The 19,186-nt window shown below is 35.1% G+C and overlaps 1 protein-coding gene and 1 pseudogene across 1 annotated transcript; one reads left to right on the top strand and one right to left on the bottom strand.

Annotated features, from left to right (window-relative positions):
* The first annotated feature begins 6,727 nt into the window (after positions 1 to 6,727).
* LOC130848612 (olfactory receptor 4P4-like) lies at positions 6,728 to 7,666 on the top strand. Its single transcript, XM_057727050.1, has one exon. It carries the CDS (start codon positions 6,728 to 6,730, stop codon positions 7,664 to 7,666), a length of 939 nt encoding a protein of 312 aa, XP_057583033.1.
* Positions 7,667 to 11,367: 3,701 nt separating this feature from the next.
* LOC130850286 (olfactory receptor 4P4-like) lies at positions 11,368 to 12,305 on the bottom strand (annotated as a pseudogene).
* Between the last annotated feature and the right edge of the window lie 6,881 nt (positions 12,306 to 19,186).

The following is a 19,186-nucleotide window of genomic DNA, read 5'->3' on the forward strand; positions in this document are numbered from 1 at the left end:
CAACCCCAAAAGTTTGGACAACCATGAGGAAACAAGGAAACACCATGCAGGCAAAGGAGCAGGAAAAAAACCCACAAGACCAAATAAATGAGGAGGAAATAGGAAAAATGCCTGAAAAAGAATTCAGAGTAATAATAGTAAAAATGATACAAAATCTTGATAACAAAATAAAGTACAAGAAACAGTTCATAAAAACTCAGAAAAATGAACAGCAATGGATAACAAAATAACTGAAATTAAAAATACTCTAGATCCTATAACCAGCAGAATGACTGAGGCAGAAGAATGAATAAGTGAGTTGGAAGATAGAATGGGGGAAATAAATACCACAGAGAAGGAAAAAGAAAAAAGAATAAAAAGAATAGAAGACAGTCTCAGAGACCTCAGTGATAACATTAAGTGTACCAACATTCGAATAATAGGCATCCCAGAAGAAGAAGAAAACAAGAAAGCATCTGAGAAAATATTTGAAGAGGTTCTAGTGGAAAACTTCCCCAACATGGGAAAGGAAATAATTAACCAAGTCCAAGAAGCACAGAGAGTCCCATACAGAATAAACCCAAGGAGAAATACACCAAGACACATATTAATCAAACTAACGACAATTCAACACAAAGAAAAAATATTAAAAGCAGCAAGAGAAAAGCAACAAACAACATATAAGGGAAAACCCATAAGGATAACAGCTGACCTTTCTACAGAAACTCTGCAGGCCAGAAGGGAATGGCAGGATATACTGAAAGTCCTGAAAGAGAGAAACCTACAGCCAAGAATACTCCACCCAGCAAGAATCTCATTCAGATTTGAGGGAGAAATCAAAAGCTTTCCAGACAAGCACAAGTTAAGAGAATTCAGCACCACCAAACCAGCCTTACAACAAGTGCTAAAGGAACTTCTCTAAGTAGGAAACACAAGACAAGGAAAACACCTACAAATACAAACCCAAAACAATTAAGAAAATGGTAATAGGAACACACATGTCAATAATCACCTTAAATGTAAATGGATGAAGTGCTGCAACCAAAAGACACACACTGGCTGAATGGATAAAAAACAAGACCCTTCTATATGCTGCCTACAAAAATCCCACTTCAGACCAAGAGATACATATAGATTGAAAGGAAAGGGATGTTAAAAGAGATTCCATGCAAATGGAAGTCAAAAGAAAGCTGGAGTAGCAATACTCATATCAGACAAATTAGATATGAAAGTAAAGACTATTAAAAGAGACAAGGAAGGACACTACATAATGATCAAGGGATCCATTCAAGAAGAACATATCACAATGGTAAATATCTATGCCCCCAACCTAGGAGCACATCAACACATACAGCAAAAGCTATAGCCATAAAAGGGGACATCGACAGTAACACAATAATAGTGGGAGGCTTGAACACTCCACTTACATCAAAGGACAGATCATCCAAACAGAAAATCAATAAAGACACACAAGCTTTAAATGAAACATTAGACCATCTTGACTTCATTGATATTTATAGGACATTCCATCCAAAAACGACAGATGCCACTTTCTTCTCAAGTGCACATGGAACATTTTCCATGATAGATCACATCTTGGGTCACAAATCAAACCTCAGCAGATTCAAGAAAATTGAAATCATATCAAGCATCTTCTCAGACCACAATGCCATGACACTAGATATCAATTACAGGAAAAAAACTGCAAAAAATACAAACACATGGAGGCTAAACAATACATTATTAAACAACCAAGAAATCACTAAAGAAATCAAAGAGGGAATCAGAAAATATCTAGAAACAAACAACAATGAAAACACAACAACCCAGAATCTATGGGACATAGCAAAAGCGGTCTAAGAGGGCAGTATACAGCACTACAGTCCTACCTTAAGAAACAAGAAAATTTTTGAATAAACAACCTAACCTTACACCTCAAACAACTAGAGAAAGAAGAACAAAGAAACCCCAAAGTGAGCAGAAGGAAAGAAATCATAAAGATCAGAGCAGAAATAAATGAAAAAGAAAGGAAGGAAGCCATAGCAAAAATTAATAAAACTAAAAGCTGGTTCTTTGAGAAGATTAATAAAATTGATAAACCATTAGCCAGACTCATCAAGAAAAAAAGGGAGAAGATGCAAATCAACAGAATTAGAAATGAAAAAGGAGAAGTAACAACGGACACCTCAGAAATACAAAAGATCATGAGAGACTACTACAAGCAACTATATGCCAATCAATTGGATAACCTGAAAGAAATGGATACATTCTTAGAAAAATACAATCTTCCAAGACTGAACCAGAAAGAAATAGAAACCATGAACAGACCAATCACAAGTACGGAAATTGAGACAGTGATTAAAAATCTCCCAACAAGCCAAGCCAAGGACCAGATGGGTTCACAGGTGAATTCTATCAATCATTTCGAGAAGAGCTAACACCTATCCTTCTCAAACTCTTCCAAAACATTGCAGAAGATGGAAAACTCCCAAACTCATTCTACAAGGCCACCATCATCCTGAAACCAAAACCAGGCAAAGATGTCACAAAAAAAGAAAATTATAGATCAATATCACTGATGAATATAGATGCAAAAATCCTCAACAAAATACTAGCTAATGGATTCCAACAGCACATTAAAAAAATCATCCACCATGATCAAGTGGGGTTTATCCCTGGGATGCAAGGATTCTTCAATATATGCAAATCAATCAGCGTGATACATCATATCAACAACTTGAAGGATAAAAAATATGATCATCTCAATAGATGCAGAAAAAGCTTTTGTCAAAGTTCAACATCCATTTATGATAATAACTCTCCAGAAAATGGGCATAGAAGGAAATTACCTCAACATAATGAAAGCCATATATGAGAAACCAAAAGCCAGCATCATTCTCTATGGGGAAAAACGGGAAGAATTCCCTCTAAGAACAGGAACAAGACAAGGGTGTTCACTCTCACCATTATTATTCAACACAGTTTTGGAAGTGTTAGCCACAGCAATCAGAGAAGAAAAAGAAATCAAAGAAATCCAAATAGGAAAAGAAGAAGTAAAATTGTCACTCTTTGCAGATGACATGATATTATACATAGAAAACTCTAAAGACTCTACCAGAAAACTGCTATCACTAACTGATGAGTTTAGTAAAGTAGCAGGATACAAAATTAATGCACAGAAATCTCTTGCATTCCTATACACTAACAACGGAAGAGCAGAAAGAGAAATTAAAGAAACTCTACCATTCACCACTGCAACAAAAAGAATAAAATACCTAGGAATAAACCTGCCTAAGGAGGCAAAAAATCTGTATGCAGAAAACTTTAAGACATTGATGAAAGAAATCAAAGACGACACAAACAGATGGAGGGACAGACCATGTTCCTGAATTGGAAGAATCAACATCATGAAAATGACTGTACTATCCAAAGCAATTTACAGATTCAGTGCAATCCCAATCAAATTACCGATGGCAATTTTCACAGAACTGGAGCAAGAAATCTTACGACTTGTATGGAAATGCAAAAGACCCCGAATAGCCCAAGCAATCTTGAGAAGGAAAAATGGAGTTGGTGGGATCAGGCTTCCTGACTTCAAACTATACTACAAGGCCAGAGTGATCAAGACAGTATGGGACTGGCATAAAAATAGAAAGGAAGATCAATAGAATAGAATAGAGAACTCAGAAGTAAGCCCAAGCACATATGGGCACCTTATCTTTAACAAAGGAGGCACGAATATACAATGGACAAAAGACAGCCTGTTCAATAAGTGGTGCTGGAAAAATTGGACAGTAACATGTAAAAGAATGAAATTAGAACACTTCCTAAAACCATACACAAAAATAAACTCCAAATGGATTAAAGACCTACATGTAAGGCCAGACACTATAAAACTCCTCGAGGAAAACATAGGCAGAACACTCTATGACATACATCAAAGCAAGATCCTTTTTAACCCACCTCCTAGAAAAACAGAAATAAAATCAAGAATAAACAAATGGGACCTCATGAAACTTAAAAGCTTTTGCACAGTGAAAGAAACCATAAACAAGACTAGAAGGCAACCCTCAGAATGGGAAAAAATAGTTGCCTATGAAACAACGGAAAAAGCATTAACCTCCAAAATATACAAGCAGCTCATGAAGCTTAATACCAAAAAAGCAAATAACCCAATCCACGAATGGGCGGAAGACCTAAATAGACATTTCTCCAAGGAAGACATACAGATGGCCAACAAACACATGAAAAGATGCTCAACATCACTCATCATCAGAGAAATGCAAGTCAAAGCCATAATGAGGTATCACCTCACACCGATCAGAATGGCCATCATCCCAAAATCTGGAAACAACAAATGTTGGAGAGGGTGTGAAGAAAAGGGAACTCTCCTGCATTGTTGGTGGGAATATAAGTTGGTACAGCCACTAAGGAAAACAATTTGGAGGTTCCTTAAAAAACTACAGGTAGAACTACCATATGATCCAGTCATCCCACTCCTGGGCGTATATCCAAAGAAAACCATAATCCCAAAAGAAACATGTACCCTAATGTTTATTGCAGCACTATTTACAATAGCCAGGACATGGAAGCAACCTAAATGCCCATCAACAAATGAATGGATACAGAAGATGTGGCATATATATACAATGGAATGTTACTCAGCTATAAAAAGGGATGAGATGGAGCTGTATGCGATGAGGTGGATAGAACTACAATCTGTCATACGGAGTGAAGTAAGTCAGAAAGAGAAGGACAAATATTGTATGCTAACTCACATATACGGAATCTAAAAATGGTACTGATGAACTCAGTGACAAGAACAAGGACGCAGGTGCAGAGAATGGACTGGAGAACTCGAGGTTTGGGAGGGGGCGGGGGGTAAAGGGGAAGCTGAGATGAAGCAAGAGAGTAGAACACACATTTATATATACTACCAACTGTAAAATAGATAGCCAGTGGGAAGTTGTTGTATAACAAAGGGAGTCCAACTCGAGGATGGAAGATGCCTTAGAGGACTGGGGCGGGGAGGGTGGGGGGGACTCGAGGGAGGGTGGGGGGGAAGTCAAGGAAGGGAGGGAATACGGGGATATGTGTATAAAAACAGATGATTGAATTTGGTGTACCACCCAAGGAAATAAATAAATTAATTAATTAATTAAAAAAAAAGAATTATTTGCCCGTTTTGTTAGTATAGTATCTGGTTAACATGAGGGAGACAGAGAGAGCCTGTGTATGAAATAATGGAATTTTTCTACTTGTATTTTTTTTTTTCTGTAAGTTTTTCTTCAAGGGCTGTATAAGCAAAGTATCAAAATGAACTTAAATCCTTGGACTAAAAAGATGCTTTATAAATATAGAAACATATATGCAAATTAATTGGAAATGAAATCATCTACAACCTAAACTAAAGCTATTTTAAAAACATAACTTTTATATATTTTTCTGATTATAGCAATACTAAGAAGATATGTGACATTGCGAAAAATATTCCTTGATATATACTATTTATGAAATTGTCATTATTTCTAAAAGGAATAATTATCACCTAAAATAATAAGAGAAAACAGTAAAATTATAATTTTTCAATTTGTGCAACACAATATATTATAAAAAATGATTGAAGTCCAATCTGTATCAAGCGAGTGCCATTTGCTCCTATATCATTGATCTAGCTCAGCCTTTTAGACAACCTTTGTTTCTAAATTTTATGTATGTAATTATTATTATTTTTTCATCAATTTAAATCAAAAGTAATGCCAAGGGGCTTCCCTGGTGGCACAGTGCATGAGAATCCACCTGCCAATTCAGGGGACACAGGTTTGATCCCTGGTCCGGGAAGATCCCACATGCCATGGAGCAACTACTGTCATGTGCCACAACTACTGAGCCTGCACTCTAGAGCCTGTGAGCCACCACAACTGAGCCCATGCACCACAACTACTGAAGCCCACATGCCTAGAGCCTGTGGTCCGTCACAAGAGAAGCCACTGCAAAGCCTACCAACCACGATGAAGAGTAGCCCCCACTGGTCACAACTAGAGAAAGCCTGCATGCAGCAACAAAGACCCAATGCAGCCAATAAATAAATAAATAAATATATAAAATTTTTAAAAAATTTAATGCCACAGACACTTAGGCTTCACCCAATATAGTATGTTCTTTTTTTGTAACGTTTGTAAACATATAATGTTTTTTTCCAGAATCAGGACTAGCGGTAAGGCAAATGAGGCACTTGCCCTGCATGCAAGCAACTCCATAACCTCAAGATAATTATATTTTAGTGCAATATTTTAAAAATTCAAATTTCACAATAAAAATAGCAACATTTCAAATAAAGACAGTGTTCTATTCTGCAATTGCACAACTCACCTTACTTGCTTCAATTTAAGTCTGGTTGTTTGAACCTAGCAAGCAAGCAAGCTACTCCAGGAAAATAAGCGTATCTTTCCTAAGCTCACTTTGCATCCCATACAAAAGATGACTGTGCATCTTTATTTATCCTTGAGCAAGTGTACCTATTAATACTATACCCTTTCACTCTAGAAAATAACCTGATAAATTATATGGCAAGCTATTCATACAAAGTTTAAAACTAAGTATTCAAAAATATAGTATAGGAAGCTGATTTAATAAATGAATTTATTCCAACAGTCACTGTGATTCACAGCATCCTTAGTCATTATTTATCATGCTGACTTGTCATTTTTTTTCAGGCAAACCTGCTGAGTCTTCACTGCATTAGACCATGCAAAATACCAATAATGTAACTGAAGTCATTCTGTTGGGACTTTCCCAGAACAAAAAAATCAAAAATTTGTGCTTTCTACTATTCCTGTTTTGTTACATAGCTATTTTGATGGGAAACTTGCTCATAATGATTTCTATCACATGCAGTCAGCTAAAGGATCAACCCATGTATTTCTTCCTTAAGTACCTTGCTTTCTCAGATCTGTGTTATACCTCAACAGTGACACCCAAGCTAGTCACTGACCTGTTGGCAGAAAGTGACATGATTTCTTACACTAGCTGCATGGCACAGCTTTTTGCCATGCACTTCTTTGGAGGGACTGAAGTCTTTATCCTCACCATAGTGGCCTACGACCACTGCGTGCCCATCTGCAAGCCGCTGCACTACACTGTCATCATGAGCAGGCAGAGGTGCTATGCCATGGTCAGTGCTTGCTGTGCTGGGGCATTTCTGCACTCCTTTGTCCAGTGTCTCCTCACCATTAACCTACCTTTCTGTGGCCCCAATGAAATAAATCACTATTTCTGTGATGTGTATCCTTTGCTGAAACTGGCCTGCATGGAAACCTACAGAGTTGGGATCCTAGTGGTGGCCAATTTAGGCATGATGGGATTGGTGGCCTTTGTGGTCATGATACTGTCTTACATTTTGATATTATACACCATTAAGGCTCACCCTGCAGAGAGCCACAGCAAAGCTCTTTCCACTTGCAGTTCCCACATTATGGTTGTGGTCCTGTTCTTTGTGCCTGTCCTCTTCATCTACATTAGACCAGCTGAAACTTTTCCAGAAGACATAGTGTTTGCTCTTTTCTACAACATCATTGCTCCCATGTTCAACCCTCTGATTTGCACTCTCAGAAACACAGAGATGAAGAATGCCTTGAGGAAAGTTTGGTGCCAGAAACCATTTTTGATTGGAAGGCAGATCATCTGAAAGGCAATTTCCCTCCTCATTACTCACCTCATTCAAGCAATATTTGCTTACTTTAGTTTACTAAACAATGAACTTTGCTCTAGGAAAAATGAGCACAAACACTAGCATCAGTTCAATAACATTGAAATTTATATTGAAGCACTTTCTTCTTTTTCTACCAATCCATGTTTCTTTTTTACAACTTCCCCTAGCAATCTGAGTCATCATTTCCTAGTTGATGTTCTGTTACATTTTAATTTGATATTTTTTTTTTCCTTTTTCCATAAGTGGCTATCTGGAGGTTACCTTTCCAATCTCCCTATACTTTAGTTCCATGAATGAATCTCCAAATGTACATAAGCTATAGACATATTGATCATCCCAGACCTAAATAGTCCATATGACATTGGTATTATCCCTGCATTCTCAACAAAAGGAGTGTAAGAAATTTAAAGTCATATTTTCTACTCAGCTCATGTTTTCCCATATTCACTGCAGCTATTTGAAAAGCAAAAATTATGTAGTATCTAAACAATAAAAATATGATTTATGTGAGAAATAATCACTATACAAAAATTGTAATGTTTCTAAAGTGATTTTAATGAAATCATTTAAAATATCTAAATATTAATAATTATATAAAATTTGACTGTAGAAATCCCTTCATATAGTTCTGAAAAATTATTTTGATAATAAATAGGGTTGCCATATAGTTTATTGTCCAAATTGAGACAATTTGAGTATAAAAGGAGGGGTCTTGTTAATAATTATGCTGAAATAATAGACATAAAATGGGATTATATCAAGAAAGTGAGATGTCTTGCCTACTTTTCAATGTCTGAGAAGTATGGACACTCTAATGAAAAGGTTAGTGGCAGGGGCATTGTAGAATCTCCATATAATCTTAGTTGAAGCCAATGGGATTGTAAAAACAAGTAAATGCTGGCACTCATTTGATCTAGTGTATGCTTTCTTTTCCTATTACCATCAAAATGAAAGCTACAAATTTCCAATTTCCATAGAATTTCTATACATCTTGATAGCCACAGATATTGATAGAACTAAGTTTTTCAAATAATTGGATTAAAAAGCTTTTTTCTTAATCCTTTAATAAAATAAGATTCATTGGACATCAACAAAATAACATGATAGGAGTAATGTATTATATTGCAGAAGCGAAAGAGAAAAAATACAAACAGACAAAATGTATGTGAATACATATATGGAAAGACAAAATTAAGTCACAGCACAGTGTATGATGAAAAATTTTAGAGAAGTTCAAATGGTGAAATATGATTGTAGTCTTGTCCTTATAAGGGGCATGTTCATACAGGTATTAAAATTTTTATTTTAAGTTATTAGGGTTCTTGATAACCTAACTGATTCTTTAAATTATTATGAAGTCAACATCATGATACAGGCTAGTTTGCATTAGTTCATTAAAGATGATTCAAAGCAATGAGAAAATTAACAACACGTTTTATTTCTTGATACCTTACTTTAGGCTTAACTCAAGTTTATTGTCCAATAGAATGATATTATTATAATTTTATTGTGACTATAAAATTGCACTAATAGCAGAGATGGCAGTTATGATTAAATTACTTCTTATCACTCTGAAAAAATATGAATTTAGTTACAGTTGAACAGTAAACATGCAGATAAATAATATCTTCCTAGGTGAGGGGCCCTGGAAAGACCCTCCTCTTTTTCTTCCTCTGTAGTTGAGAGATAATAGTAACTACCTCATAAGCCAATTGTAAGGCTGAAAGGAAATGAGTAGTACTGTTCTTAAAATGGAAACTGCTCAAAATTGTTTTGCTCTTGTTCTTATTATTTCCAATATCTGTAAATTAATTTTTGCAAAACAAGAATTTTAACATAAATATCTCATTTGCACTTTTTTCATTATATTAAAAATATAAGCGGAAGATTTTTGTGGCTTATGTTCATGCATGTCTGAGTAACATTACAATGAAATATTTCAACCAACACAAGATATTTGTGATCATTTTTTCCTTAAAAAGCTCTACAAACTGTAGTTTTGAAATAATGATATGATTATCTGCTTTATTGTACAGATGGTAAACTGAAACTCAGCAGATTAAGTTTTTTCTAAATGTCAAATGGCAAAGTACAGCTAAGACAGTTAGGTAAGTCAGGTAAAGGAAACCAAAACACACCTACATTGACAGCAGCTGTCAAAGTTTCATTTCAAGCTTGTCAGCCAGGGGGAAGTCTTCATAAAGGCCAGATCAAAGATTCATCCTCAACAGTGACATGTGTAGCAGAGGAAGCAGAAGATAGATGTGGATTTCAGACTAGATAAAACTGAGAACTGTGTGGTTTCATTTTTAAGCAAACCAAATAGTTGGGTGAACAAATCCAACCTCTCCAAAGATATTCTTTATTCCATTCATTCCATCAGATAATTGCTCAAATGTTCCATTTTCCTCTCTACCTTATATGTTCCCATCACTGAGTCTTACCTATGTTATGTCAGATACTATTTTAGGATTATTTTAAGCTTGAATTTAGACAGTAAGTGAAAATCTCTACTTTGAAAAAAAAAATCATTGATTTTGAGGAACTGAGGGATTTACAATTCCTTCTTTTTTGTAGCAAAGTCAGTTGTGGTTTATTTTTATCTTGATCATATATACTTAATGTCAAATCAGTTAAAAGAACATGAGTTCAGATCTATATATAGTTTTTTCCCCAATACTATGAGGCATTTTACAAACAGATCCCATAGTGACTTGCTTTTCAGAGCAACATGCCATAGGCTATGAGACTGGGCTCTGCACTGTGATCTGCTTAGATCTGTGTGTTCTCGTCACTTAGGTACAATAGTAGTGGTTCACAAACACACAAAAGCCCTCCAGTTATTTGGTTAAAAAAAAAAATGGAGGGACTTCCTAGGCCCAGTTGTTAAGAATCTGCCTGCCAATGCAGAGGACATGGGTTCTATTGCTGTGCTGGGAAGATCCCACAAGCCACAGGTCAACTATGCCCGTGAGCCACAATTACTGAGCTTGTGTGTGGCAACTACTGAAGCCCATGTGCCTAGAGCCTGTGATCCATAAGAAGAGAAGCCACTGCAATGAGGAGTCTGTGCACCACAATGAACAATAGCCCCTGCTCACCACAACTAGAGAAAGCCCATGTGCAGCAACAAAGACCCCACACAGCAACAAATAAATAAATAATGTTTTTTTAATTAAAAAACCTAGAGCTATAGGATTCAAGGTCAGGTATATAATTTCTGAAACAAGTTCGTAATATGTGATTGCTCCTATTTTTTTCTAACAGTCTTTTACCTTTTACTGTACTGTTACCTTTTATAACTTGAGGCCAGTTAGTAAGGGCTGGCTCTCTCCCCAGATCTTGGCTTCAGTACCAGATAGATTGATCTTCCTCCAGATCATTCAATGTGCTTTTACTTTGTAAGAAATATTATTATTATTATTATTATTATTATTATTATTATTATCATCATCATCATTATTTTTACAAAAGGGGTAATTAGTGAAGAATGAAAACAAGGGAAACACATCAGGAGAGGAATATGAAAGAAGAACACCAATGATAGTAAGCTGTTATTTAAAGCTTGGCTTTGACACATTCTGATGGATTTTCCCATTAGCAGGAGGGAATCAAAGAAAGGGAGAGTGATGAGAAGGCAGCCATTGGCATCAGAAGAGAGCCTATTTGAACAGCCTTCAAATCTTTAGCTTCCTTTCCCAAAACCTTTCATTGTACCAAACTCTCCTTATGGCATTTTTCATCTCCATGTTTCTAAGTGTGTAGTTAAGAGGGTTGAGCATAGGGATGATAATTGTGTAGAAGAGTGTGAAGACTTTACAATCTGGTAATGTTGTGGCAGGTCTAATATAAATAAAGATGACAGGTGTGAAAAAGAGGATCACAACTGTGATGTGGAACTGCAAGTGGAAAGTGCTTTGTGGTGGCTCTCTGCAGAATAAGCTCACACTTTATACAGTATCATAAAGTAAGAGGCCATCAAAACCACAAAGATCACCAGTCCCATCAGGCCAGAATTAGCAATGACTAAAAAACCTATCTTGTGTGTATCAGTGCAGGCCAGTTTCAACAAGGGATATACATCACAGAAATAGTGGTCTATTTCATTGGGGCCACAGAAAAGTAAAAAAATCATAAGAAGAAACAGGCCAAGAGAATGCAGAAGCCCCCCTGCACATGATGCTATGAGAATTGTGTGACACCTTTGCCAATTCATGATGATAGCATAGTGGAGGGGTTTGCAGATGGCCACACAGTGGTCATAGGCCATCCCTGTGAGTATGAAGACCTCAATCCCGCCAAAGAAGTGTGTGGTCAAAAGCTGTGTCATGCAGTTGTTATAGGAAATGACCTTCTTCTCCATCAGTAAGTCAATCATGAGTTTGGGTGTCACAGTGGAGGTGTAGACGAGGTCTGAGAGTGCAAGGTAATTAAGGAAGAAGTACATGGGTTGGTTGACTAGCTGACTGCATGTGATAGAAATCATGATGATCAAATTTCCCAACCAATTAGCCAGGTTACAGAGTAAGAAAAATAAAAAGCAGAGGGTCTGGACTTTCTTGTTCTTAGAAAGTCCCAAGAGAATGAATTCAGTAACATTATTTCTATTTTCCATGGTCTGAGGATCAAGGAATTTATCTGATATGACAAAAGTGATGAAACAAAACATTGATGAGAAAACAGAAATCTAATATCTAATTAAAAGGGCACTAATGTGTTTTTAAAGATCTAAGCCATTTTTGAGACTCATCGAAATCACTCATTCATTTAACAAGACTCGTTTGAATATCTAGTGCTAATTCTCTTCTAAGAGCTAAGGATGCAGCCACAAATTAGACAAAGTTCCAGCTTTTATGTAATTTAAATATGTTGTGAGGAAGCAAGACATCATATTTGCCAAGAATATTTTTAAAAGAGATAATTTTAATAGTATTAAGTAGGATGACATATAAAGTGCCAATTTACGATGTAAAATAGAGGTAACCACACAACTTCTCTGATTAAATGGTTTCTATTGAGGTCACAAAATTGATGTAGGTGTGTGGGTGGTTTTTGGAGTGTTTGGCATATAGTCAATGTTAAATAAATATTAATTAAATAAAAAACTGGAAAATCAAAGGTGTGCTATAATTTTGAAGGAATAATATATTATACGAATAACCAATCATCCGTTAGTCAGGTAATTCATGATGAAACTTAAGGAACAAATCATTTTTATGAATGGACTAAATCATTTGTGATTTATCAGAGGAAATAACTATATAGAGTACTCCATGAAACTTTTCCAATTCTTTAAAGTTATTTGTAGCGTCTATTGGGTAATGTATCTACAGCTCTGCTTTTTTCTATCTACTTGTATTTTTCTTGCAGGATTATCTACTCTTTCAAAATAAGTTAATTTTCAGAAGTGATTTAAATTACATCTTATCAGGCAGTCGATTATAGTTGTCTGGGTTGGAAACATTGTACAGAGAAGTGGGTTCCTCTAATTCCAAAACAGTTCCCAGAAACACAGTACAATAAACATAATGTAGTCTACTTTGTTCAATCATTTCCTCCCTGATCTTCTTAGGGAATCCACCCTCACAAGCGGCATAATTCCATGAAATAATCTCTTCAATTCTATCAAATAGAATTGAATGCAGTTACATGTGCATTCCAGGTAATCACCTGGTAAATACACTATATGAGTAGACAAAATACCTAACTTTTTTTCTCCCATTCTGTTCTTTAATTGTTCATTCCCTAGGATTCCAGGTTCCCATTTGTAAAATAAAGGAATTGGATTAGATAATCTCTGAAGGTCTCCCCAGATTCTGATAGCAGGTGACTTCTGGTTCACCATTAATTTGTCTGCCTTCCTCCTGCCTTCCCTATTCCACTAGATACACTGAGACCATGGAAAATACAGTTGGCAAGTGGCAATTTCATTATATTTTCTGTGCCTCAGTAATTCTTTGTAAAATTGGGATAAAGATAATACATCTTTAAAAATGGTACAGATCAACAGGTTTGCAAGGCAGAAACAGAGACACAGCTGTAGAGAACAAACATATGGACACCAAATGGGGAAAGCAGGGTGGGTTGGGGTGGTGGAATAATTTGGGAGATTGGGATTGCCAAATATACATTACTAATAAGAAAAAAATAAAATTGCACACTTAAAATACATGCAGTTTGTTGTATGTCAATTATATCTCAGTAAAAGTTCTAAAAAAAAAAGATAGTCTCTTTATATGTGATTTTTTTAATTAACAAAGTTACCAAATAAGAAATGTTATAGAACAGTACCTGGAAAGTATTATACATTCAATTATAATTATATATTATATTATAATATTAGCTATATTATATTACATTACATTATAATATAATTATAATTATAATTATAATTAATTATAATTATAATTATAATTATAATTATTAGCCATCCTCTACACTTACTAGATATAAAATCAAGGCCCCAGGGAAATTTAAGAACACCAGCTCAGGAATTATATCTCATACTATCCATCTCTGAACAATATAGAAAATATTAGAAACTTTGGTGATAGACCCTAGTTCAGCATACAGGTCTGATACATAAATGCAAGAGTCTTCACCTCCTTGAACATTTTCCCCTGTTCCTTAAAATAAGCATTTTAGAGCCTAATTTACAGGATTACTCTGGAATGCCAATAAATTTACACATATAGAGCTCAGTTCTCAAAAACAAATTAGTTTCTCCTCCTTCCTCTTTGGAATCCCCATAGTGTTACACATTTAGGATGTCCTCACTCTGTTCAAGTAGTAGTAGATCTTAGTAATTAAGATTATGAGTTCTGGATCTATATTAGATGATATAGGATACTGGCCTCAAAATTCACTTGGAACATAATCACAGGCAAAATATGTAACCTCAGTTTCTTCATCTATAAAATGAGTAATACTGTATTTAACTCTGAGATCTGTTGTAAAGATGTGATGAGTTCATTTATGTAACAGCTTGGGGCAGAAACTGGCATATATTAAGATTAAATATTTAGTAAATATTCATTGTCACTGACATTATACATTTGTCATATCAGTGAGCATGAATATATATTAAGGATAATATGTTATAGTATTATCCTTATTACACATTTTGAATAAATTATTAACAATGCATTATATTGTAATGTGGGATAGAGAGGGGTAGATAAGACATAGTATAGTTTCTCACCATGAACAATCAGTTCTTTCTTACCTAAAGGCCAGGGTGTCTCACATTGGGGAAACATTCTATCATTAAACAAAATATTTCCCTCCTGGTCTGGATTGAGCTGATCTCCCCACAAACCCAAAGGTAAACTTCCTGCTTATTTCAGTCACTTGATGCTTTTGTATTCTTTCCTTTGGATTAATTAACCCTATCCAAATTAGATAGATGTTCATATTCCCCTTTGATAATTGTTCTTTATCTCAAAAAATCTCTGAACTTAAGAAAAAGAAACCCACCATATAAATACTATACATTGAAGTAGCTTCTTTGAAAATTTCACCATACATTTTTGCTTCTGCATAGTCTTAGAAGCACACTGATGTTTTGATTTTTTAAATCATTTATATTCAGTTCCTTCACTGAAATGCTGTCCCCTTATCTGCTGGGCCAGTACATCTTCTTCATATTCAACTTTCTTCCATCATGGAGTACTAAGGGCTAATGATGCAATCAAATTTATGAAATTTTAAAAAACAGGTAAATCTAGTAATATGTTGACAGCTGCTCTGAGATGTGGCACTGATAATTTGAAGAACTCATGCACAAATCTCAATTCATCATAGGTGAAAGTAGAAGCTTTCCCCAAATAGTAAAAATTGAATTTTTAATGACTCTGGATTTTTTTCATCCAAAGGTTGGTTGAAGGGCTTAGATCATAAAGCCAATCAGAAAGATTTAATTTTTTTTTTTAGGAAAGTTACTAGTGCATTTATGACCTGGATTTAACTTACCAGCTGTTTAACTCAACAGACAGATTTCTTGTAAGCTGAGGCTTCACACCTAAGATAAAGCCAGAATTTTTAAAGTTAGCATTGCTCTTTAATAATCCATCTCAAATTTCATAAAATCATGAGAGAATTCCATCAATAGAGACTAAATTTGAGATTTTTTTTCTTGTGCCATTATTTTTCCATTTCTGAAAAAGAAATGTGTTTCTCTGACATTTACCTTTGCCTCTGTAGAAAATTTATATATATATATATATATATATATATATATATATATTATTTTTGATGTTGAATTGGTGTTAAAGGTAAATTCTGAGAAAATGTGTTATATAGAATAGGTCTCAATATCTCTGTGGGTACAGAAATTTCCCATCCGTGGACTTTGTCAGATATAAACCATAGCCTCAATTTCTCCCTAATAAATAGTAATGCCAAAGCTCATAATTACATTTCCCTGATGCATCTGGATCCAAAGACTGAGATTAGACATGGGACACAGGGACTATAAGAAAATGCTGTATTTAATGCTCATTTGTCAGGTCAGGGCAGAGTTAAGTAACTGAGGGAGGTTGAGGTGAACTGCAATGGGAAATACATGAGAATGCTATGGCCAGGGTTAAAATTACAGAAAGCAGACCCAGGATTTAAGATTTACTTTTTTCTGAGAAAAAAAAAAGAAAAAAAAAAGCTTGTTAAAGCATGGCAATTTCTAGGTGATGCCTAGAAAATACTCCTATTCTTTACAATGGTCCTTTTGGGAAGCCCACAAGTCCCCATGGGTTCTCTTCCCAGGTGCTCAGATAGCCTCCCGATTTATCTCTGTATGGCAAACTCCTTTCTAAAAATATATGCTTCTTCTGCTTAAATTTCATGTATGTATATTGTAGAAAATCTAAAATGTATAAGATAGAGAACTATAGCAAAAAATAAAATGGTCTCATAAATTCAAGCATAAAACATATTTACTGTCACCTGTCTCTAAAAAGTCTGAGTTCGGTAAAACTCAGGATAAAGAATGCATAATCTGTAAGGGTAAATAAACCAGGCAGTCTTTATGCTCAATGAGGTTAGAGACCAGAGGAGAAGACAGATAATGAAACAAATGAAAAAACAAATAAAGGTATAGTTACAATAGTATATTTTAAAGAAAAGAATAGGAAGCTGTTTTTCTTCTCTTTTTAATTTACAGAAGATTTACACAATTGTAAATCTTTGGCATTTTTATGTTATAACAATATGTATTACTTGGTTGTCTACTGAATTTTACCTTATGTAATTCCATGAGACAATTGTATTTTCTCACCCATTTTGTACCTGAAAATGTAGTCTCTATATTTGTTCAAAAGCTGAAATCACATGATTGAATTCATCTTTTAAAAAATTTACTTTGTCTTTACTGTTTGTCTGACAGCTATCAGATCTTTGAATCTATCAATGATTTTTTTTAAACAGTGGATATCTGTGAATGGATCTATTTTTACAGCTTCTTTCTAATTTCAGCAATATTTTAAAGCTTATTGTTGTCAAAGGATAAATTTTAAAAGAGGACGTAATAGTGGTTTTTATACAAATAGTGAATGAACATATCAAAGATTTTATTTAACTTAGAATTTAATGCAGAAACCAGTAAAATGTTACTATTGGTTCAGGCAACAACAGAGTACCACACATTTACAGTCAGTAAGGAGGGCTAAAATGAATTTATAAATGGATGCAAAAGTAGCCGAATATCCAGAAGGCTATAATCAATTGCATTTCACCGAACACAATTTGTATTTCTATGGCCAGGTCTAGTTGGCATTGTTATTATTTTCTATAAGTCAACTTCTGTATTTTTGAGCTGTAAAATATCTTAGCTAAAGGTAATGAAATGTAGACAACCTGAATGCAAGAGCTAGTAAGGTCACTCACTAACTTGCAAAGAATCTCATCATGCTTTCCCACAGTTATAAACAATATTAATGATCCAGTTGGAGAGAGAAAAATTGCTAATGCAGAGAAAGTTGGGAGAATCAATGAAGTGATGTTCTTGAGAAGTGGAGAAGGGGGGAGATCAAAGTGCAAAAGTGAAGGAGTTAAATTAGAATTCCCTGGTTAATGATTGGTATTACCAATGATTTCTTGCCCCAAATTTTATTTATTTATTTATTGAAGTATAGTGATTTACAATGTTGTGTTAGTTCGGTTCTATGATTCAGTTCATATATATGTGTGCGGATATATATATACACATATATATGTTTTGTAAATTAGTCCATTTGTTTCGTTATTTTAGATTCCGCATATGTGATAGCATATGATATTTGTCTTCCTCTGTCTGACTCACTTCACTTAGTATGATAATTTCTTGGTCCATCCATGTTGCTTCAACCTCCAAGTGTTTTAATAATCCCTATTCAAAATTTTTATTCCAAGAATAAAAATAAAACTGAAACATTTGCATTAATTTTTGAAGTTTTATTTTTCAATAATACAAGTCTGGTTGGCTGGAGGATAGGGCTTCTTAAACAGAGGGGAGTTTTAAGGCTTGGTTGGTCTTCTTATGAGAGACCCTGCTTATTTCACACCAGAAAGTGATCTTTCACTCTCCTGCTCTATGTTCTCTGATGTGTATATTGTATGAACTCTACTTGGGAGTTTTGGGATATCTGTCAAGAATTAGATTTAAAACAACAACCAGGAAAGTGACTTAGCGTATTTTATAGAATTTCTAGCACATGATATTTTCAGGTTTCTTTGTTAGGCTTTTTAAACTGAGTCACAGGACTATGCTAGCTTTCTCTTTACATTATGCACGCATTTTAGGAACCTTCAACAAGAATAACTCATTTTTATTTAGTATGGCTTTCTATACACCTTGAAAACAGATCCTCATGCAAGTATGTCATGTCAGTGAAGTTTTTAAAGACCTTTGAGATTCTCCCCATTCCTAACCAATTATCCACCAGCCTGATTTTGCTCCTAGCCATTTCTTTTTTTTTTTAATTTACTTATTTATTTATTTATTGGCTGCGCTGGGTCTTCATTGCTGCACACAGGCTTTCTCTAGTTGCAGTGAATGGGGACTACTCTTCATTGTGTTGCCTGGGCTTCTCATTGCAGTGACTTCTCTTCTTGTGGAGCACAGGCTCTAGGCATGCAGACTTCAGTAGTTGTGGCACACGGGCTCAATAGTTGTGGCTCTCGGGCTCTAGAGCTCAGGCTCAGTAGTTGTGGCACACACGGGCTTAGGTGTTCTGTAGCATGTGGGATCTTCCAGGCCCAGGGATCGAACCTGTGTCCCCTGCATTGGCAGGCAGATTCTTAACCACTGCGCCATGAGGGAAGCCCAACTCCTAGCCATTTCTGATGTTGAGTGACTTTCAATTCCTACTGAAAAAAAAACTGCCTTTAACTTGTACAGTGGCAAAAAAACTGTACCCATTGAATTTAAGTGATATTTTCTACTCGCCCACTCTAAGAAAAATTTAACTTCACCAGTAAAAGGAACATGATGTTAGTATGAGTGTTCCTTAACTTTTTCCCATG

This window comes from Hippopotamus amphibius, chromosome 3 (genome assembly GCF_030028045.1).
Source record: "Hippopotamus amphibius kiboko isolate mHipAmp2 chromosome 3, mHipAmp2.hap2, whole genome shotgun sequence".
Classification (NCBI taxonomy): Eukaryota; Metazoa; Chordata; class Mammalia; order Artiodactyla; family Hippopotamidae; genus Hippopotamus; species Hippopotamus amphibius.